This window comes from Schistocerca americana, chromosome 3, assembly GCF_021461395.2.
Source record: "Schistocerca americana isolate TAMUIC-IGC-003095 chromosome 3, iqSchAmer2.1, whole genome shotgun sequence".
NCBI lineage: Eukaryota > Metazoa > Arthropoda > Insecta > Orthoptera > Acrididae > Schistocerca > Schistocerca americana.
The window spans coordinates 815,238,890-815,261,820 of record NC_060121.1 but is presented as its reverse complement, the minus strand read 5'-3'; the positions used below and the strand labels follow the sequence as shown (position 1 = coordinate 815,261,820).

Sequence of the window (22,931 nt, the reverse complement as noted above, 5' to 3'; positions counted from 1 at the left end):
TTGCAACCAAGGCAACCACCTCCTCCCATCAGTAAAGAGAAATGTCCTTCGAAAAGTAGTTTCAAGTCCAAGAAAGCGGTAGTTACACCTTCAGATCGCCAAGCTCTCTGCCTCTCTGATGGGTCCTATGCTTTGCAGGATACAGACTTCCCATCGAAGGAACCAAAGCGCCGGGAACCGGCTAACATTCTCCCTGACCTCCCCAGTAAATCACCACCTCCGAGGGAGAAAGGAAAAAACAACCATCGCTAAACAGTGGCTTCTGTAACCCAGTGAAATTTAAATCCATATCACTCACATTTGGAAGAATTACAGCTCCTGGTCCAGGAGAAACTGTTCTACATCTGCTTACAAGAAACACATCTTAAAGTTACTGGCACACCTGCATTACAGGATTGCCACCCATACAGAAAGGACGATACTACTGGAGACAGGGCTAAAGGTGGAATAGCTGCTTTCATTCATGACAGATGCCACTCCTCTTACTGTCCCTCTTACCAAGGCCATGCAAGCAATTGCTTTGAAAGTTCTCTCACCCTTTAATATCACAGTGTCTTCCTTGTATGTACTGCCTAATGATGGTTTGAATGTAGACGCACTGGCAGAACTCTTCGGGGCACTCCCACTCCCATTCCTCCTTGTGGGAGACTTCAATGCACACAACGTGCTGTTGGGCTCGGCTACCACTTGCTCCAGGGGTCAGATGATCAAGTGACTCATCCATTCTGAGAATATCTGTCTTCTGAACGCAGGTCAGATGACACACTTTTCCACAGCTACAGGGTCTTTTTCAGCCATTGGCATTTGTTTTTGTCCCCGAGTTATTGCAGACTCAGTCTAGTGGGAAGTGACTCCAGAAGTACATTCTAGTGACCACTTCCCAATGTGGGTCTGTCTACTGATTAGGACGGTGGCTGACAGAAGACCACAAAGATGGATGATACATGGGGCAAATTGATTGCAGTACAGTCGACAGGCTATTTTTGAACGAAAGGATAGTGCACAGGAGATGGTGGCCCATATCACTTGTGAGATCCAATGGGCCGCTGCAGAGTTCATCCACCGGTCCAGTAATCACCTCAGACGATGGACTGTACCTTGGTGGAATGATGACTGTCGATTGGCAATCAAGGCCAGATGAACAGCTCTGCAGAACTTCAAACACTATCCAACTACAGGAAACCTTCATGCCTTCAGATCTGCAAAAGCACATGCGAGGCAAAGTGATAAAAGAATGGAAGAGGGCTTCCTGGAGGGAATTCATGACTTCCATTAATACTCCCACTGCATAAGTTTGGGAGTCAATAAGACAGATTTCAGGCAAGGGCAGTACACATCCCCTTAGGGCCTTTTTAAGTAATGGGGTGTTGGTGGACACGCCAGGTTTTAACTGAACACTCCTTTACTGTTACTATGTCATCCAGACAAGCTCCTGCTTTTCAGGGTTCTGTAGGGCTCCAGACATGAGGAACTTCAATTTCTTAACATTCTCCATGTGGGAACTGGAATCAGCTTTGTCTTAAGCCAGATACATTGCTCCAGGACCTGATGAGATCCATTATGCCATGCTTCATCACCTGTGCCCAGAATCAAAACGACAGCTCCTCTCTTGTTTGTCAGATCTGTTTTGATGAACAGTACCCCATGACTTGGAAGGAGCCAATATTAATTCCATTCTGGAAATCAGACAAGGACTGTAGTGCCACTAACTGTTACGAGAGTGTAGTCCTTACCAGTTGTATGAGTAAGACTCTGGAATGCATGGTCAACTGCTGCCTCATCTGGCTGCTCGAATCCGAGGTCACCTGAGCTGTTCCCAGTGCAGTTTCAGACACTACGTTTCCACCCTTGACAACTTAATTCTACTGGAGACGGTGACATAGAAGTCCTTCTTACGCTGAAACCATTTGGTTTGTGTGTTTTTTGACCTCGAAAAAGCATATGACACAACTTGGAGGTACAACATCCTTCGTCAACTTCATGAATGGGGACTATGTGGATGCCTGCCACTTCTTATCCAATCCTTTCATGAGGACTGGTGTTTTCGATATCACACTGGCAATGCCTTGTCTGACTCTTATGTTCAAGAGGAAAGGGTCCCCCAAGACAGTGTCCTCAGTGTCACATTGTTTGCCATCGCTATCAGTGGCATTTCCTCCGCAGTCAAGAGCCCTGTCAAATGCTCTTTGTTTGTGGATAACTTTGCCGTCTTCTACTCTCCCTCTGATCTTATAACAATGATGAGGCAGCTACACCTGCCCGTTAGAAGGCTGGAAACCTGGGCCAGGATAATTGATTTTCGGTTCTCGTCTGAGTAGACTACAATGTCAATTTTAACCGTGCTCACTGAAGTTTTAACCAACCAGTGCTCACAATGGGGGACAATGTTTTACATTTTTTAGAAACTCTGTGCTTTTTGGGTTTATTATTTGACTTGAAATTAACTTGGCTCCCACAGCTGAAAGACCTATGAACAAAGGGCTTCCAGTTATTGAATATTTTGAAATGCCTCAGCAGAAAAAACGTGGGGAGCTGACAGGTGCTGCCTCCTGCAGTTTTATAGGGCGTTTGCTCGATCACGTTTAGATTATGGCATTGTGGTCTATGGATCAGCCCATCCTTCCTATCTCAAGATGTTGGATGCTGTCCACCACGAGGGCATTCAGATATCGACTGGAGCCTTTCAGACCAGCCCAGTTCAGAATCTGTGTGCAGAGGTTGGTGAACCACCACTCTGGATTCGGCAACGTATCCTTTTGGCTCGACAGGTGCTGAAAATCTCAGCGTCACCTCAGTCATTGACATTTAGTTTAGTGGTCTAACCCACCTTTGAATGGCTGTTCAGGAATCTGCCCCAGGCAACCAAGCCTTTTGGGATACATGCTACAGATTGTCCCAAGGATTTGGATCTATCAGGCATAAAAATACACAGCCAGGGATGGAACGCATTGCCGCCTTGGTGTCTTCAGAGGCCCAAAGTGATTTTAAGCTTGACACAATACAAGAAAACTTGTACTCCAGATAATGTTTTTAAAACTTTGTTTTCATCCATTTTAAGTATGTACCACAGTTTTATTGTTGTTTATACAGATAGATCCCTGCAAGAGAACGCCCTCCATTGTTCAGATGTTTTCACTGGTAGGGTTTTTAAAGTGTATCTTCCATAACACTTTACAAATTACGTTGCGGAGTTATATGGCATCCTGATTGCACTGGGGAGGGTTCACAGACATCACCGTTCAAGGTTTCTTCTCTGTTCAGACTCACTTAGTGCACTGCAAGTACTTCACCAAATGTATCCAGTAGTAGACCAGCTGACTCAGCTCATCCATGACTCCTTACACCATGGCAAGAAGGTGATCTTCTGCTGGGTACCTGGCCACATCTGTATTGAGGGCAATGACAAAGCCGCGAAGGAAGCATGTCGGGATCGTGCTGTTCATCCCATTGCATGACATCATCTCATTTTCTGACAGATCCATCATGAGTCAGTGGGTGACTGAATGGTTGCAGGTGATAAAACAAACTGCGGTCACTCAAATCAACCACAAAGGCATGGCAGACTTTATGTCAGCTTTACTGCTGGAAAGAGGTTCTGCACACCAGTCTGTGTTTTGGACATAGTCCTTTAACACATGGCTTCCTCCTCAGAGGTTTGGGGATGGGGAGGGGGGGGGGAGGGGGGGGGGAGGGGAGATCCACCACTCTGTGAAGTTTGTGGTATGCCACTTCCAGTGCAGCCGGCATATTGTGGCAACATGTGTCCTGTATGTTGATATTAGGGCAGCCCTCAATCTCAATGGAGTTCTGCCCACCATCCTAACATATACTGATCCCAATGTTACAAGGGTGGTGAAATTTTGTGAACTGTCAGAGCACATCCCTAAATTTTTGGGGAAGGGAGGCAGATTTTAATACATTATAAACTGCTCCACATGTGGGGACACCCATGAGATTAGCGTGCTGACTTTTTGTCAGGGCACTGATGTCCGTGACCTTGAGTGCCCCTCACATCAAATTATCATCATCATCTTTTACTCCTAAATTATTTAAATTGAGAGAGAAACCTACTGAGAAACAATAATTGGGGGACTCAGTTCTTTGAATAGGTTCCTACAAGAATTGTTGAATGTTAACTATAAATAATTCATGTTACACAGTTGTGAACCCGGAAAACCTTAGGATGCTTGATGGATTCCCCAGTTATGTGATACTGTTTGGTGTTAAGAAATGAAAGTAAACAAAGTATACCAGTGTTTTTATTTATACGTGATAACTTCATATTGCTAGCAAAGAATTGTGGATATTTCAGCAGTTCCACTGCATGCACCTCCCAAGTGAAGTTATTATCAAGCTCTAGTCCAAAGAATTCAACATTGTCAACTTCTATCTGCAAGTCCTCTTGCTTATATTGGGTGGAACCCTCTTGCAGGTTCTGAACTGCACACACAGGCTTCTCAAGGTTAAATGGCAGTAAATTGGCTAAAAACACGACTAATGCTGTAGTATTGATGTGTACATCTTTGCAGTGCTCTAAATGTAGATTGAATGGTAAATTTAAAGCCCATGGCATGTTGTTTTAGTAAAAAACATCAGAAGCTGCAGAAAAAGTAAACATCTTTTGACAAAAGTGTACATTTTCAGATCATTTTGATGGGTGTTGAGCAGACCAAACAGGCTAACCATGGAAGAAACCCATAACTCAGCAATGGTATCTAAAACGTAAAATAAAATGAGTCTTTTGAGAAACTTTTTTTTAAAATGAAATGTAAAAATTTTCGATCTGTTCGTACACACTCACTGATAGAGAAAAATATTTTGTTTACAGCAGATACATTTTGTACACTCTCCAAAATGATTTGTAAATATCACTGTTGCCAACTAGATCAAACACTGTCCCTCAATTTTAGCATAGTTTTTAAGTAATGAATAAAAGTTTCTGTTTTCACAAGGCCGAACACTCATCCAGGAAGGATATCTTGTTGAGGATGGAAGTTCCTTCATGCGTCATGGAATGAAACATGTTGGGTTTCCAATGACAACTGTTAGGCTTTCAAAACTTGGGGAGTCTTTTCTCAGAAAGTAAGTACATGTTCTTAAATATTCTTTGATATATTTTATTGAACAAATATTTTTCACTGTTATTATTTTACAAGTCATTGTTTTTAAGCTTTCCCTCAGTTATACAATGTAGTAAACTTTAAGACCTTTCAAATCCCACAGCAGTCGCAGCAACCTGAACCATAGTAATGTAATTGGAAGTGTATATTTTTAACTGGAATGTTTAAATTTTGTAGAGTAAAGCCAGTGCAAATGGAGTTTAATTCCATCATTGCATTTCAGAAGATTTTTGATGTAAATTCACCAGTGGTCACCAAACTTACGAAGCTTCTGGGCTACCGTTCCACTTTCAAATCCTACTTGGAGCTATCAAACTCCTTATCTTAAATATGAGTCGGTGCATTTTAAGTTGTGAAGTAACAACAGAACTTCTGGATCATTTTGACTTCATTCAGCAATTCCTTTGTGCATCATCGTTTTTGATTGAAATTCAACAATTTCAGAACCGACTTTGATGCTACACATTTCATGCCCCCCCCCCCCCCCCCCTTAAAAAAAAAGCTTGGCATGGGCCAAAGGATATGCTGACATCAGCAGCAATCCCAGAACCATTTTCTTTACTTCTTCCACATTGTCATCAGTAATTGATGTGCTAGGACACCCAGAGCAGTCATCATCTTCAGCGTCTTCATGACCCTCTTTGAAACATTTATACCACTTGTAAACACTTGTCGTACTCATAGTAGATTCACCAAAAGCCACTGTCAACTTTTCATATGCAGTGGTGCACTTTATTCCATTTTTCAACCAAAATTTAATGCAAAATCTTTGATACATCTTTTTTTAGAGTAAAAATTCACTGAGTACTTAAAAACATGTCTAACCTTATCAGCTGTCAACAATAAATTAAATATTCAGCACACCTGAAAATGCAAACATGCGTCAGTAACATGTGTACCAACAAGGTAGGATGGAAAAAAAAAAAAAAAAACAGATGTATAAAGCCTGTTGAATAATTCTAGTTACTTTTTGATCACACATTGTACTTGCAGAAAACTGTACAGATGTAATAGTAAACATTATCTCAGTTTTATTTTTGCAGCTATCATGTAATGAATCTGTAGTTTTGATTAATTCACTGTCATCATATGGTTTCTTATTCTGTGAAATAATTTCTTGGAATTCAGAATGATGCGTCAGTTGCTGCCTTATTCTGTTCTAATGGTTTAAAGAAGTTGTATGCTGAGCATTAAGTTCGAATTTTAGCTGCCATACCTTTTCTTTCCTTGGAGCAGAATCCAGTGGGAAATCCTTTTCAATCCCTGGGTGAATGGTTTTGAAGACACATAAGAAATTCCCATTCTTCTCAAGTGATACACTTGCATAGCACAGTAAACAGGTCCATTTGCCCTGTACTTGGGTAAAGTAGTAGTTTCCCATTTTGAATAAAAGTGATAAGTCTTTTGCATGAACATACCATCATTATAACAAACTTACCTTCGTGTCAATGTGTAGATCAAACTTCCCACATTGGCAGATATCTGATATACTAACAAAAGACCTAATGGACACAACCTCATTGTGTGTACAATCAACTGTGAGGGTGACAATGTAGTCAACATTGACAGTTGTGCAAAAGAAACAAGCAATTCTTGTGACTGAAATCGGAACTAAGTGAAGCAATCCACTAGCCAGCCTGAGTGTTATTGCGATCTACCGAAAATTTTCCTGCAACCCAGAAGTATCTCACGATTGATGGTTTGGCAGTCTCTGGTCTGTATAATGCAGAGTAGGACACTTATGCATTGATAATTTCTGTAGTTTTTGAGGAACACGTTTTTGATTTCTTCTCCAAATATTATAGCTTCGGTGATATTAATATGATACAGGAAAGTAATAGATGTTATACAAAAAGGAGTGAGAGTTTCTGTTTGGTGGAGTGGGTAAGGTGGAAGGAGGAGGGGTGCGTGACAATCAGGAGGGAGATGCAGCAAGGGAGTAAGATAGGAATGTGGCACCAGAGGTCTTGCTCTTGTGCAAGCACTAGATTTGTGTGTGGTACTCAATGAAGTGGAGGAGTGGACTGGGAGGTAACAAGAGAGAGGGAGACTGCATGTAGAAAGTGTGAGTGTAGTTTGAGGAGTTGAACTGGGGTCATAAAGGCAGGAGTGGAGGAAATTGAGAGACAAGGACTAGTGAAGGTTGAAACTGGGTGGTTTGCAGAATCCAAGGATGTGCTGTAAGGGTAATTGAAAAAGGTTTTTTCATCACTCTCAAGAATTGTATAGTTTGGCCTTGTTTCTAATTTGTTTCTAAACCGTCTTTTGTCCATGGGAAATCACTGCCAATTGCCTGACTGAGGTAAGAATGAATCTACATTCTCAGCCCAGCTTGACAGGGCATCTCTGTTTCCAGTCTCAGCTTTTGTACACTATTCAGTTTGTCAACATGGCTTGAAGGATCATTACTGGCTTACACTGCAACCACTTTTTAAGCACAAGAAATAGAACTGGTCAGTGGATCAATGAACTATTGTGGAATGAAGGTCTCCATAGCTCAGCCATACTGGGACATAAGAAGTTTATTTAATTTATGCTGTTTGCAAAACATTTAGTGCTCTAGTGCTATCAGTAAGTCAGTTTGTAGATGATTTTAGGCCTACAGAATGTAAAATACCTTAGGACTAAAGAAGACCACTGAATGAAAAGCAGAAGTCCTGTCATCGACAGAGAAACACAAAAAAAAGAAAAAAAGTTACAGGATGGAAGAGGGGGAAACTATTGGATGGAATGTTTGGGGACAGCAGGGTTAGCAGAGACTGAAGACAGAAGGGAAGGATATGTCGCAAGAATAACTCCAATCTACATAGTTAAGAAGCGCTAGTGCTGGAAAAAAAGGATCCAGATGGCTCGGGTTGTGAAGCAGCAATTGAACATGTGCTTTTTGTGCCACTAGGTGATCAACTTTGTTCTGGCCCACAGTTTGACAGTACCCATTGATTATGGTGGACAGTTGGTTGGTTGTCATTATGCTGTGCAGTAATTGCAGCAGATTTGGTATATGACTTGGCTGCTATCACAGACACCCTGCCTCTGATGGGACAGGGTAAGTTTGTGAAAGGACTAGAATAGGCAGTGCTGGCAGGGTGGAGTGGGCAGATCTTGCACCTAGGTCTTCCACAGGTATATGGCCCCTGTAGCAAGGGGTTGGGAGTGGGAGTGGCTTGGGAGGGGGGACCAAAATGTTGTGTAGGTCAGTTGTGCAACAGAATACCATTTAACCAGGGGTGGTGGAAAGAATCTTTGGTAGGATATCCTTCATTTCCGGGCATGATAATTTGGCAGGGGAGTGCGCTACTACTTTGTTACTTATTCTTGTGGGTGATGGAGGGATTACAATGTGTGGGGCATGGCACAGGAAATCTATTTGTGAAGTACGGTTGAAGGGTAGTGACCATCTGTGGAGTTGCTCATGAGTCCTTCAGCATATTGTGCAAGGGGTTTGTATCACTGCAGACATGCAGTAAGGACAGCCAGGTTGTATGAAAGTGATTTTTTGCTGTGGAAGGGACGACAGGTGTCAAAATGCAGGTAATGTTGATGGTTGGTGGGTTTGATACTGATAGAGAAGTGGATGGAGCCACCTGAGACATGGGCATCAGTGTCCAGATATGTTGCATGTCAGGTGGTGGACAACAGGTGAAATGGATGGGAGAGGTGGTGTTGACATTGAAAGGAATGAGGATGGGTGTTTCGGCTCTCAGTCCGGATCATGAAGATGTCATTAATGAACCCAAATCAGATGAGGGGTTTGGGATTTTGAGAGACTTCGAAGGTTTCCTCTAGATGGTCCATGAAAAGGTTGACTTAGAGGGTGCCACGGATTTTTTTATATACCTTCCCCTCAAAGTAGAAGTAGTTGTGTGTGAGGATATAGTTGAAAAGTATATGAGGATTATGAAGTGGCTTTAGAGTCTGGAGGACATTAGGAGGTGTAGTGTTTGATAGTGGTAAGGCAGTGGGCATGATGAATGTAGTTGTATAGGGGAGTGACATCAGCAGTGATGTGAAGGGGTCCAGGGAGTTGGTGAAGGAAGTGTGAGGCTAGGTTTTAGGCAGTGGGCTGGAGCACAATAAGCAGCTACAATGGGGCATCCACCATTATTGGGTTTATGGTTGTGGAGAGCATGTAGATGGTGGATGTATGGGGTTATTGTTGGAGTGAGGAGGGATATGGAATTGGGGGAGGGATTCTGGGAAGGGCCTAAGGGTTTCAGTAGAGATTATGTTTGGGCTGGGGTCACTGGGGTGGGATCACTATGGCAGAACTTGTAAGTGAAAGAGTCAGGCAGCTGGCGGAAGCCTTCTGTCAGGTGGACATTGTGATTCATCACGACAGTGGTACAATTTTTTAGGCTGTGGTCTACAATGATCCTCATTAACGAAGAATTAGGTGACAACCAGTAACTACCGTCCCCCGTCCCCCCCAAATACCGGATCCTTAAAGAATCGGACTTTTGAAATTACGTTTAAAGATAGTTGGAAGTCACTAAGTGCTCTCCTTCTCAAATACAGGATGAATATAGTGTGGGTAATTTGTGCACTGTGAATTATGCTGCCTCAAGACATACCTATAATTTGTTTCTAACTTTAATAGTTGAGTTGTTATGGTAAACCTTTAATACTAGATTATACATCAGGGCTGGGCAAATACCATTTCACAAGTGCGGGTGCTCGCAAATGCCCCCAAGGCCTACGCGCGGCTCTCCCCCTCTCTGCCAGCCAGCAGTATCAACACCATCTACATGCCTAGCCACGCACATCACTGCATCATGCCGAGCCACTTGGTCCATTTACTTCTCGTCGTTTCTATTGTCTGTATAGACATTGCGTTCGGTGTTTGTGATAAAACAGAACTAGTGGGTGGAAAATGGCTGAGGAGAAGTTAAAATAATTGAAACGAAAGTTCCTTTAACCCAAACTCAGTGTTTGATTTGCAATGCAACATTGTCTTCACGTAAGTAGTACAATGTGAAGCAACATTACCAATTGCTTCACAAGAATGATATAGTCGGTTTCAATAATGAAGAACGAACAGCCAAACTTATCGAACTCAAGCAGAAGAAGGAGAAAGATGTACGGATACATGTAGATAATTATGACATTGATTCACATTATTACTGTTATTAATAATATGTTATGTGCATTTTCCGGCACCTTTACCTTCTCCTGTACGTATTTACAGGACAAAAACATCATCCACAACGATGCAGCGAAGACAGTAAGCTACCATGTAGCTCTTAAAATAGCTAAAACAGCACGACTCTTCAGTGATCTTGAATTTGTGAAAGAATGTTTTGTTGGTGCCACAACAATTTTGTGACCAGCATGTCTTCCTGTATTTGAAACCGTTCCTCTTTCACGGAGAACGGTTTGCAGGCGCATTGAAGAAATGGCAAACAATGTAGAAGCTCAGTTGAGAAACAGGATCAAAGATTTGATTTTCTTTTCATTAGCATTGGACGAAAGCACTGATGGATGTGATGTTGCTCAAACTGCAGTCTTTTTGCAAGGAGTTAATGCTCAGTTTAATGTGATTGAGGAACTCCTCGATTTAGTGCCAATGCATTACACAACAACAGCCGACAATATACAGGCTGTCCACAATGAGACTCCAACATTTGAACTCATTAAATCTGAGAGGAAACACAATTTATTGACTTACAAATACAGGGAAATTGTATAGCAGCTCATAAAGTTTTCATACACATATGGATGGTTAAGTACACTTGAACATGGGCGCCACGGGTAGTGCAAAGAATATAAAGTCTATAATCGATTTCGTGCCATGTGTTCCAGAGCATCTGTTCTGTGACAGAGTTGATGACAATTCTTATGCGCTGTTTCAATTCTTGCAGGTCCTTTACTGGTGTATCATATACCCGGTCTTTCACATAACCCCACAAGAAAAAATCGAGGGGGGTTATGTCGGGCGAACGTGGCGGCCAAGGAATTGGACCTCCACAGCCAATCCATCGTTGCGGGAATGTGTCATTTAAAAATTTTCAGACATCAAGGCTCCAATGGGGTGGTGTGGCATGGCAAATTGTTCCAACTTGTCCAGGTAGATGGCTCCATCCACAGTCGGCTCCTGAAATAAAAAACGGCCCAACAATGCGATTTATCATCAAACCACATACACATTAATTTTCGGACTGTCACGCATGTGTTCCCTAGGTGCATGTGGATTTTCGGACCCGCAGATGCACACATTGTGACGATTCACAGCCTCTGACACGTGAAAGGTTGCCTCGTCAGTAAACATCACGCATGATAAAAATGTCTCGTCCACGGCAATGCGATATAACATGACTCATGCAAATTCTTCTCGCTTTGGTCGATCATCAGGCTTGATTTCTTGCACAACCTGCACTTTATATGCTTACAAATGTAATCGCTGATGAAGCACTTTGTGCACTGCTGAACGTTTCACACGAAGTTCTTGTGCTGCCTGTTGCACTGACTTCCGTGGACTTCGTTCGAGTGACCACTGCACTTGTTCCACATGATGTTCGCTGATCCCAGGCTTACCACCACCATGCCCTTTCGCAACACTCCCAGTAGCCAAAAACTGATCACACCATGCTTTTTTGTAAACTCGATGAAAGTTTCTTTGCACTTGGCTTGCCGATTTTGTCTCTTTATACCACCAGACCACTTGTGCACGCTCCTTCATATCCTCCATTTTGCTAAAACAATTGATCGATGCTCCACTACGGCCACTTGGCGTATCAAATTTGCACACCGCAAACTTGTTGAGTTGCTCTGTCTGCCCCTTCAGGATTCACAGGTCCACCATCTGAAATGAGAAAGATATAGGATATTAAAATGTTGGAGTCTCATTGTGGACACCTTGTATTATTGTGCGTAGAACATATAAAAGAGAAATACGAGCTATGCTGGGAAAAACTTTCATCGATTGCAACAGATTGGATCCCTGCAACAATTGGTCATAAGTCTGGTGTCGTTGCTGTGATCGAAAAAAGCTGAAAGTCGTCGGTGTCCAGCAGGAACTACTAGCAATACGTAGCATTCTTCATCGTGTTAATTTGCTAGCAAAATGTGCCAAACTAGTTGACATCATGGACATGGTTATAAAAACAGTTAACATTCTCAGATCTCACGGTTTGGGACACAGTCAATTCAAATCATTCCTGGAAGATTTCGAGTGTGAATACGGCAATGGGCATATTTTTGTGAAGTACGCTGGGTGAGTTGAGGTGTTATTTTATAACGATTTTTTAATTTATCTAAAGATATAGCGCTATTCATGCATGTGAAAGGAAAACCGATGAAAGAATTGGACGACCCACAGTGTATTTTAGACCATGCGTTTTTAACTGATGTAACCAAGCATCTAAATAGCTTGAATGTAGCTTTGCAAGGTAGAAATAGGTAATTAGCGAAGTGTTTGACACTATTTTGGCATTCAAGAGAAAACTGCTTTTGTGGACAAAACAGCTGTCAGAAATGTCGTATGTACACTTAGTGAGTGTTGCACTAGTTGTTGGTGAAAAAAAAATTGGAACAAAAGAGGCTCAAAGAACATTTTGATGGGTTTGTAACAGTGCTATAGTCTCTCGAAGGCATTTTTGATAGTAGATTTGGGACTTAAATTGACTGGAACGCAATGTCAACCTTTTTGCGACTCCTTTTGCAGTTAACGTTGAAAAAGTGCCTTCTGAAATTCAGTTGGAACTCATTGACTTTCAATGCAATCATGTGCTGAAGAAGTAGTTTCACAATGCAGAAACCTTGGAAAGCTTCTACAAATATTTTCCACGTGAACAGTTTCCATTCTTATTTAAAATAGCTGCTTGTATGTATAGTTTTTTTGGAACAACACACTTGTACGAAATTGTTTTCTCCATAACGAAACTGACAAATTTGAAGCTTAGGAATAGTCTTACTAATGTTCATCTGACTGGTGCAGTGGGCCTAATGACCAGTAATTTCACACCAAATATCGAGATGCTAGTTCAAAATTATTTTAAAAATATCCAGGATGATGTAAATTAATGCCTATGTCCTATTCGTACGTAGTACCCCTCCTCCGAACTACACAAGTCTGTGTAAATATAACGTAATGATATGAATATAATAGAGGGAAACATTCCACGTGGGAAAAATATATCTAAAAACAAAGATGATGTAACTTACCAAACGAAAGCGTTGGTATGTTGATAGAGACACTGACAAACACACACACACACACACACACACACACACACACACACACACACACAAAATTCAAGCTTTCGCAACCCACGGTTGCTTCATCAGGAAAGAGTGAAGGAGAGGGAAAGACGAAAGGATGTGGGTTTTAAGTAAGAGGATAAGGAGTCATTCCAATCCCGGGAGTGGAAAGACTTACCTTAGGGGGAAAAAGGGACAGGTATACTCTCGAGCACACACACACACACACACACACACACACACACGCACATATACAGACTGGTCTGTTGCCCCTGGAAGCCATTAGATAGGCAACCTGTAATTGGGACAGGTGACTGTTTAATTCGTTTAGTAGTGTATGTGAACAGGCTTACAAAGAATGCATAACGAGCAGCATATCAGTAAAACAGTTCATTTTGTTTGAAAAAATTAATTTGATACATATATTTCAATGGTTAATAAGCTTGGACAGTGTTTATAAGGCCATAGTGACTAATTGTCAAAGTGAAAATAGATTCTCAATATCTTCAGCATATCAAAAAGTGTAGTAGATGCCCCTCCCTATTTGTGTACTCACACAACCCTTCAATTAAAGATGGCTGACAGAATGACCGGTGTGAATATTCCTTGTCTTTCCATTTGTTTTAAGGTCAACTCCAGCACTGTGTGCCTGCACTATGTGAAAGTACAGTAGAGTCAAAGTCAGTTTTGTTTTATGTTCTTAATTATGTCATCTTTATATGAATGGTACAGTGTGATATGTTTTTGAGCAGGTCTTAATGAGAGGATGTGGGTTACCAAATAGAAAATACAGGACACTATTTAAAAACGACGCTCTGCCATTCATATCCTCGTAGCAAATAAATTTACAAGAAAGGAAGTTATGCTGGTTAAAGTGCTCCTGGTAGTTAAACATCATTTGCTTGATACTTTTTTATTTTGCTTCTGAACAAAAAGTTATTTTCGGTGGTCAAAATAAATAGGACCCCCTTTATTTTAACAAATACTGGGTTATGTAAAACCACATCATTTACTGTATTAGTGGAACACGTTGAAAGAGGACTTTAAATGAGATTTGTACATCAGTAACATTCTAAGGTGTGCAGAGATCTACACAGAGGAGACAAAAGTCCTGAGATAGCGATATGCACATATGCAGATGGTGGTAATATCATGTGAAAAAGGTATAAAATGGCTGTGCAGTAGCAAAGCTGTCATTTGTATTCAGGTGATTCATGTGAAAAGCTTTCCAATGTGATTGTGGCCACACAAGAGGAATTAACAGACTTTGCATGCAGAGTGATAGTTGGAGCTAGGTGCGTGGGACATTCCATTTTGGAAATTGTTAGGGCATTCAATATTCAGATATCCGTAGTGTCAAGAGTGTGCCGAGAATACCAAATTTCAAGCATTTCCTCTCATTACGGACATTGCAGTGGCCAACAGTCTTCACTTAACAACCAGGAGCAGTGGCATTTGCATAGAATTGTCAGTGCTAACAGACAAGCAACACTGCAACCACAGAAATCAAAGTGGGACAAATGACTAATGTATCCAGTAGGATAGTGTGGCGAAATTTGATGTTAATGGGCTGTGGCAGCTGACAACCAATGCGAGTGCCTTCACTAACAGTACATCAATTGCAGCACCCCTCCTGGGCTTGTGACCACATCAGTTGGACGCTAGACAACTCGGAAATTGTAGCCTGGTCACACGAGTCCTGACTTCAGTTGGTAAGAGCTGATGGAAGGATTTGAGTGTGAGTGTGGTGCAGACCCCATAAAACCATGGACCCAAGTTGTCAACAAGACACTGTGCAAGCTAGTGTTGGCTCCATAATGGTGCGGGCTGTGTTTACATGGAATGGAATGGGTCCTCTGCTCTAAATGAACTGATAACTGACTGGAAATGGTTATGTACAGCTACTGGAAGACCATTTGCAGCTAAACTGTGATGGAATTTTTATGGATGACAATTCACCATCTCACCACGTCATAATTGTTTGCAATTGATTTGAAGAACGCAAGGAAATGATCTGGCCACACAGGTCGCCCTACGTGAATTCCATCAAACATTTATGGGACATAATTAAGAGGTCACTTCATGCATAAAATCCTGTGCTGGCAATACTTTCACAGTTATGGGTAGAGGCAGGATGGCTCAGAATTTTTGCATGGGACGTCCAACTGTTTGTTGAATCCTTGGTACATTGAGTTGCTGCTCTACACTGGGCAAAACAATATTAGGAGGTACCCCATGACTTTTGTCACCTCAGTGTGTGCTTTTGAACAGATTGCCTGTATTTTGATTAGAATTTTGATGTTATTTCCCAGTAATGTTTTCTTTTTCCCCCCACTCCCCCATTTCCATGAGGCTTACACTTTCATTTTCTGCCCCACTTCAATCTAAGTCCATACTCATCATCCATTCACAGGTTATTTAGGTGATGCAAAAGTTTCAGCACTTCAGATTGAGTGGGTATCAAGTAACCACTTGTGGAATACGGGACTGAAGGAGTGTGTGGCCACGCAAGTGATCTTGAAGCAGCTGTGGTGTGCAAAAGATGGATTGAATACACTTTGCAAAGCTTGATGGTAGTTGCTGTACATGACCAGTAGTACCATATTGAATGACACAGCTTCGTGTGTGGCTTTTAGCCAAGTAACTCTCACTCTCTTGAGCATAGGATCCAAAGTTGCAGTGTGCACAGACTTGATATGCTTTCTTTACTCACCACTACATCTTGTCCTGTGTTGTGACATAACTAACCACCACATTTCCATAGATTTATGGAAGGGGACACATGCCTGTCGGGTTGCAGTGTTACCCATTTGAAGGGAAGCATGACCAAGCCACGTAGATAACAATTGACAGCTAATGACTGCTCTCATTCAGCTTCACCATCTGGATGCATTGCTCTATTTATATAATGTCATTCCCCTCTCTCTCTATTTCTGGGCAAGATTTAATGCATGCAGCACATCTCAAAAACAAATTTCCCTGTTTTTTCCAGACCAGTTTTTCTGGAGTCATATTGTGCTTAATCCCTAAACTACTTGGATCAGTTTTATGACACAATCTACAAATTTTGTTGATAAATATGAACATAGTAAAAGGTGTCAGATTTAATTTGAGTTCCAGCAGGTTAGAGGCACATTTTCATTATGCCTCCACTTAGTGCTGGTTTTTATGGGCTGCATGCTCACACTGCAAAATCAAATCCAAGTTTTACGTTGTTCAGAAATTATATTTCTATTAAAATAGTGTAAAAGACTTCATGTAAAAAAACTTTTCCATACAAGGGAGCTAAAAATACCATTTTATGTCATTCTCACAAAAATTGTTAAATTTGCCTTTTATTTGTAAAGTATTTGAAAGCAGTAGGAAAATTAAATTTTTGTATTCTAAGTGCTTGTGTTGGTAAGTTGTTATAAAATGTTATACAAGATGATCTAGTTTTGTTTCTTTCAAAAAAATATTGATGGAGATGTGTCACACAGTTGCCAAAAACTCAGGGTACACTGTTGAAATCTACACTGTGGGGTCAAAGGAATTACTGTATCTCGGAAAGTAATAAATTAGTGAGCATAAAACTTTGTGAATGTTTGTTGGAAACATCTGATAATGTTCACACATAATTTCATAAAAATCCATATTGCTCATGGGAGAACCTCTAGAGCACTTGTCATGGAATAACCCATATGCAAACCTATCGTGTCCTAGTATCCCTGGATCAAAATAAATGGATTTGAACAGGCCATGTCCTCCACTGAAAGGACATGACTTCGTCATCTCATCGTGTTAACAGAAAGCAATAGAATATGGAACACTACAAACTGGCAGTCAGCTGCAACTGTAAAAAAAATTTGAATTATTACCACCAGAGGTTGGGGAAGGGAGGGAGGCGAACTACTGTGTGTGTGTGTGGGGGGGGGGGGGGGGGGGGGCGCAACAAGCTTCACCAATCTCTCACAGGGCAGCCAGCCTGTAGCTGTGTTCTATGTTTCTGCAAAAGAACTGACACATGGTCATAGAGATCGCTATCCTTTCTGGTGCTGTCAGCCCCGATCTCTACCTGTATTTGACACAACCAGAGTTCAGAACACTCACCAACTAAAACTAAAACTGTCACACTAACATCTGAACATATATAAATGAAAACCACATCAAATACTCTTCACAACTCCTTGCCAGTCACATTGCGTCACAAATGTACAAAACAATGGCACAACTGTATAAGAATTATGGCCAGGCTGCAGTAGTAATTCCTCTGCTTGGCCTAGCTGTGCCAGCCTCGGCCAGGCCACACTGGGCTGACTGGCGGTTGCTTTGGGAGCACATTTCTTGCATGCTGAAATACTTGGGTGTGACATCATTACGACGAGTATACTCTGTATTGAAGATGATATAAACCTTGTATCTATTTTTGTGATCATTCAAGATGCTAAGCTGCAGTAGCCATTTTAGTGGATGTATTGAGGAAGCAGTTCATTATATCTTCAATGAGTCTATGCATTGTGATTCTCCCTCTCTCTCTTTTGTGAAAAATGAGGAACTTCCTACTTCACAGGAAGGCTGTTGTTTGTGATTAGAAATTAAAGAAATAGATGAACATTTTGGGGAAATTTCTTAGAACAAATGATATCTATATGTCATTTGTGAAGAAAGAGATTTCTTTCAGGCATATAATATATATAACAGCATTGGCTATGGTGGAAGGTGTTACTGTATTTTAACCAGGAATCGATTAAAATTGCATAATACAGAAAAAGAGCTGGTGGGATGCATTGTAAAAAGCATTCTGGATGGGGTACCCTTTTTAAACCTCTGTGCTCCCTCCAGATCAAAAACAGAGCTTGCAAAGGAAAAGCTTTTCAGCAATGAAGTCCCAAATGAGACAGGGAAAACCGGCCGGAGTGGCTGAGCGGTTCTAGGTGCTACAGTCTGGAACCGTGCAACCGCTTTGGTCACAGGTTCGAATCCTGCCTCGGGCATGGATGTGTGTGATGTCCTTAGGCTAGTTAGGTTTAAGTAGTTCTACGTTCTAGGGGACTCATGACTTCAGCAGTTAAGTCCCATAGTGCTCAGAGCCATTTGAACCATTTTTCTTTTTAGATAACTCTTCTATATTTGGTTGTTCTTGTGTTCAGGCAACATCATCATCACAGGAGATTTTATTTTGATTTAAAGGGCGATTGATTCTAAAGGCATAACACTCTGTTGTGGTACCTTGCAAAACACAATTGGAAGTCTGAACATGACAGATGTACTTGAGCAACTTGGCATTAGGCATACTCACTAGACAAGTCTCATCAGTAGCAGCATCAAGATCTGATGGAATCTAGATCACACTGGGAGTAACTGTGCAAGATTATAACTAATTCACATCAGCTTTTCTGACCATCACGCTGTAGTTGTTAAATCGAAAGATCTACCTTATCCCAAAATAATTGGCAGAGAATACTGGAAATTAAATTGTAACCTGCTGTCCATAACTTGAATAAAGTTGGACTTCAGCGTTCATTGCAAATCGTGGGTTAACCAGAAACATTTCTTCTATAACATGGTCGAGTGATCAGAGGATCTTGTAAAATCTGGCATTCAGAAACAGTTTACACATGTTGCCTAAAGGATTAATGAAACCAGAAGAAATAACATTGAGCACTACTGTCTTATCAATGGGGTGTGGATTTTTATGTGATTCAATATGCAAAATATATACTTATTTATGTAGTGAAAATGAGTAAACATATTTAAGAAAATATGCAATATCAAAAAATATATAATTAAATATTTAACATAAAAAATAATTTCAACTGAAATCAGCTTCTGAATTACACCATAGCCTACGATATAATGTTAATATTGTGACTGCACTTATCTGGATTTCACAGTAACATCCTCAATAGCATCAATCTTGATCACACCGAAGCTGAAAGGTTAACTAAGATGGGATGGCATTTGTTCAAAGATTTACACAACACCATATTTTAGATGTCATTAACACTCATATCCAGTGTTGAAGCTAACTGTTCTCTCACAGTACCAAGAAAACACAGTTAAACAAAGGAAAGTCCATGTTGGAATATTAACAATATTATGAAAAGGATAGGTTGATATTCACCATAAAGACGACACTTTGAATTGCAGACAGACACAACAAAAAGAGTGGTACATATTGAGCTTTTGGCCAAAGCCTTCTTCAGAAAGGAAACACACAAAGACATTCACACAATCAAGCATACCTTATTGGGAAGAGGTGACAGGATAGAGGAATGGAAACTGTTGGGAGGAGGATATGGGGACAGTAGGTTAGTGTAGGTTTAGGCCAGGATGATTTTGGGAACAGAGAATGTTACGTAAGGATAAATCCCATCTTCAGAAAAGCTGGTGGTGGAGGGGAGGATCCAAATAGCCCAAGTTGTAAAGCAGCCATTGAAATCAAGTATTTTATGTTCAGCTGCATGTTGTGCCACAAAGTGATGCACTTTGCTCCTGGCAATGGCCATTCATCCTGGTGGACAGCTGGTACATGATATGGCTGCTTTCATAGATGGCCCAGCTTCTGATGGGGTAGGATACGTCTGTGACAGGACTGGAATGGGAATTGCCGAGTGACTGGATTGGGCAGGTCTTGGAAGAGGAGATTAGTGTTTAACGTCCCATCAAGAGGTCATTAGAAACGGAGCACAAGCTCAAATTAGGTAAGAATGGGGAAGGAAACTGGGCATGCCCTTTCAAAGGAACCACCCAGGCATTTGCATGAAATGATTTAGGGAAATCATGGAAAACCTAAATCAGGATGGCCTGAGACGGGTTTGAACCATCGTCCTCCCGAATGCAAGTCCAGTGTGCTAACCACTGCGCCACCTCGCTCGGTGGGCAGGTCTTGATGTGGGTCTTCCACAGAGTTATGAACCTTGTGGTAAGGGAGTGGGATTGGGTGTGTTATAGCAATGACTAGGATGTTGTGGACATAGGATGGATGACGAAACACCACTTTTGGAGGGATGGGGAAGATGGACATAAAATGCTTGATTTCAGTGGCTGCTTCACAACCCGGGCCATATGGATCCTCCCCTCAACCATCAGCTTTTCTGAACTGTGAAGATAGGAATTATTCGTACAATACATTCTCCACTCCCAAAATTAGCCCGGCCTCAACATATGGTATCCTGCTGTCCCCATACACTCCACCCAACAGTTCCCCGCAACCCATCCCCTTCCCTGTCATCTCCTACCAACTCATGTCCCCTCATCCTCATTCTGCACTGCTCTCTGCCAACACCCTCACTGATCTTTTCCCATTATCTGCTCCCTTTTCCACCTCCCTTTCCTCCTGACCCTGCACCTGGCAGCTCTCTCCTGCCGCCATTTAGTCCCTGTTAGCTCCACAAGGCAGCACTCACGTCTCTCCCCTCACCTGTACCCTGCTATCCCTCCCACTTTCCCACTTACTGTGGATTGCTGCTTCTGTTCGATGCAGTTGCACTCTGGATAGAAGTCGTGTACATGAGGTATACTTGCTTGTGTGAATGTGTGTGTTTCCTTTCTGAAGAACCCTTTGGCCTGAATTAATTTGCCTGCACTACTAAAAAGAGATTTATTTTTGGTCACTTCTGTTTACTAAAATGTTTGTCTTGACTTACATTATTAAAGAACCCAATCTTACTTCGTATTTTGAAGGCCAGTGGCCAACCAGGTACTTCTCCATATTTTCTGCAGTTACAGAAGGGCACCAATCAGAGAGAATGTTTTTGTAGAAAGAAAAATGATCCCTCCAGATTATAAGATTTTGAAGGTCCAAATTTTTAGGAGATGAAGTATTCCTGGAGAGATGTTAGCTGAAGCATTTTCTTCTCCTTCACTGAGGATATTGCAGACAATAGCAAAAGTCCAGTAACCTGTATTACCTGCCAAAACAGCTTAAAAACGTATTTCCTACCTCTGTCCAATATCATCTGTAATGTCAGTCAACTTTTACTTGACATTCTCAACAATTTCTAACAGTACCTGCAAGGGCAGCCTGATAGATTGTAATTCTTTAGTGCTACTGGTGAGGAAGCGATAGTTGCTATGGGTGTACGCTAGAGCATTTTTGATTTAGGTTTAGTGAAAGCATTTTGTACCTCTTGCACTTAAACTGAGAGTTCTCTTGGAAAGGTGTCAATCATAAAATGAATATACTTAGAGGATATAAAACAATACAAACACTGCCAAACTGCTCAGAGGGCGCACTGGGACCATAAACTATTATGTTAAGTTTGTGTGTACACTTCATGTTGAAGTGTTAAAGGGCTCTTGTTGTGGGTTGAAACTGAACAAATAACTTCACTAGCGATCTGCCATTGTGATGTTGTTGATGTTTTCTTGATGCAGTGCCACTAATTGTGCTATGTGACTTCATTTCCATTTGGAGAGGGTCAAGGGCTGTAAGAGTGTTCACCTCTACACCAACTGATTACAAAATGATGTAAATGTCTCATTAGATGGCCGGCCGGTGTGGCCGAGTGGTTCTGGGCGCTTCAGTCTGGAACCGCACAACCACTCCGGTCGCAGGTTCGAATCCTGCCTTGGGTATGGATGTGTATGATGTCCTTAGGTTAGTTAGATTTAAGTAGTTCTAAGTTCTAGGGGACTGATGACCTCAGATGTTAAGTTCCATAGTGCTCAGAGCCATTTGAACCATTTTTCTTTTTAGATAACTCTTCTATATTTGGTTGTTCTTGTGTTCAGTATTTACAGTGTTTGCTAACAAATATCTTATAACTCAGAACAACATATCTGAAGTGAATTTCACAACATTACCTAAGAGAATGACATTTCTGTACAGATTTTTCAACTGTTTCTGAGTGTTTGCATTGTCAGCAGAAGTGCTTTTCTGTAGCCTGTAAAAGACCACCAAGCCATGATATCTATGGTTAAGTGCCACTTCCAGAGGAGATAGAGACTCTTGACAGCATCTTACCTTGCCGATTTCCTCTGCTCACTCTTCTCGCATTGTCTCTGCACAAGCCAAAATCAAAGTGCGCATGCTAATTACCTAAACAACATTTTTACATGAACATCTTTCATCTGATTGCGAGGAAGAGGTGGAACAGCTTGTTACACCACAATGTCTTTCAGCTGGGACAGGTCACATAGAGAAAGGTTGGGAACCATTTCTTGTAGTTTGGATGTTTCTTTCCTACAAAAGTGCTCTTCTGCAATACACTGTAGGTATTCTTCCATTGATATTGTCTTACAGAGTGAGGACAAAGAATATGTATTGGCCTATCGGCAGTATCATATTGTTGTTTTTTGCTTCTGTGCAGGCATTCCAGCCCAGTTGGATTATATCTTTTAAATGTATTGCATTCCCAGATGTCCTATTGATATTGGCCAGTTTTTTCCTTTTCCATTTCCATACATACATTTTCTCACAGCATATTAGCCTGTAGGCTATGGTGTCTGTCAGTCAAAAACACTCACAGTATGATGTGGGACTTTGTTGTACCTTATAAAGTTTCTTCCCTGTCTTTATTGTTTCATGTACCTCATCGCTCCAGGCTGAACATGAGTGGGATTTAATGATGTGGTTCTTAACATTTTCCACACTTATTTCCATTTTGTGCATTCATACTTGAACTCAGTTTG

General features: G+C 41.4%; 1 protein-coding gene across 3 annotated transcripts in view; it reads left to right on the top strand.

Moving 5' to 3' along the window:
- Positions 1–22,931, top strand: part of LOC124607472 (Werner syndrome ATP-dependent helicase-like) — a 227,863-nt gene that overhangs the window by 138,343 nt on the left and 66,589 nt on the right. For all 3 annotated transcript variants that reach the window (XM_047139823.1, XM_047139825.1, XM_047139824.1), the window contains one exon: positions 4,953–5,082. In XM_047139823.1, the coding sequence (XP_046995779.1) occupies positions 4,953–5,082 (130 nt within the window). The remainder of the gene's footprint in view (positions 1–4,952; positions 5,083–22,931) is intronic.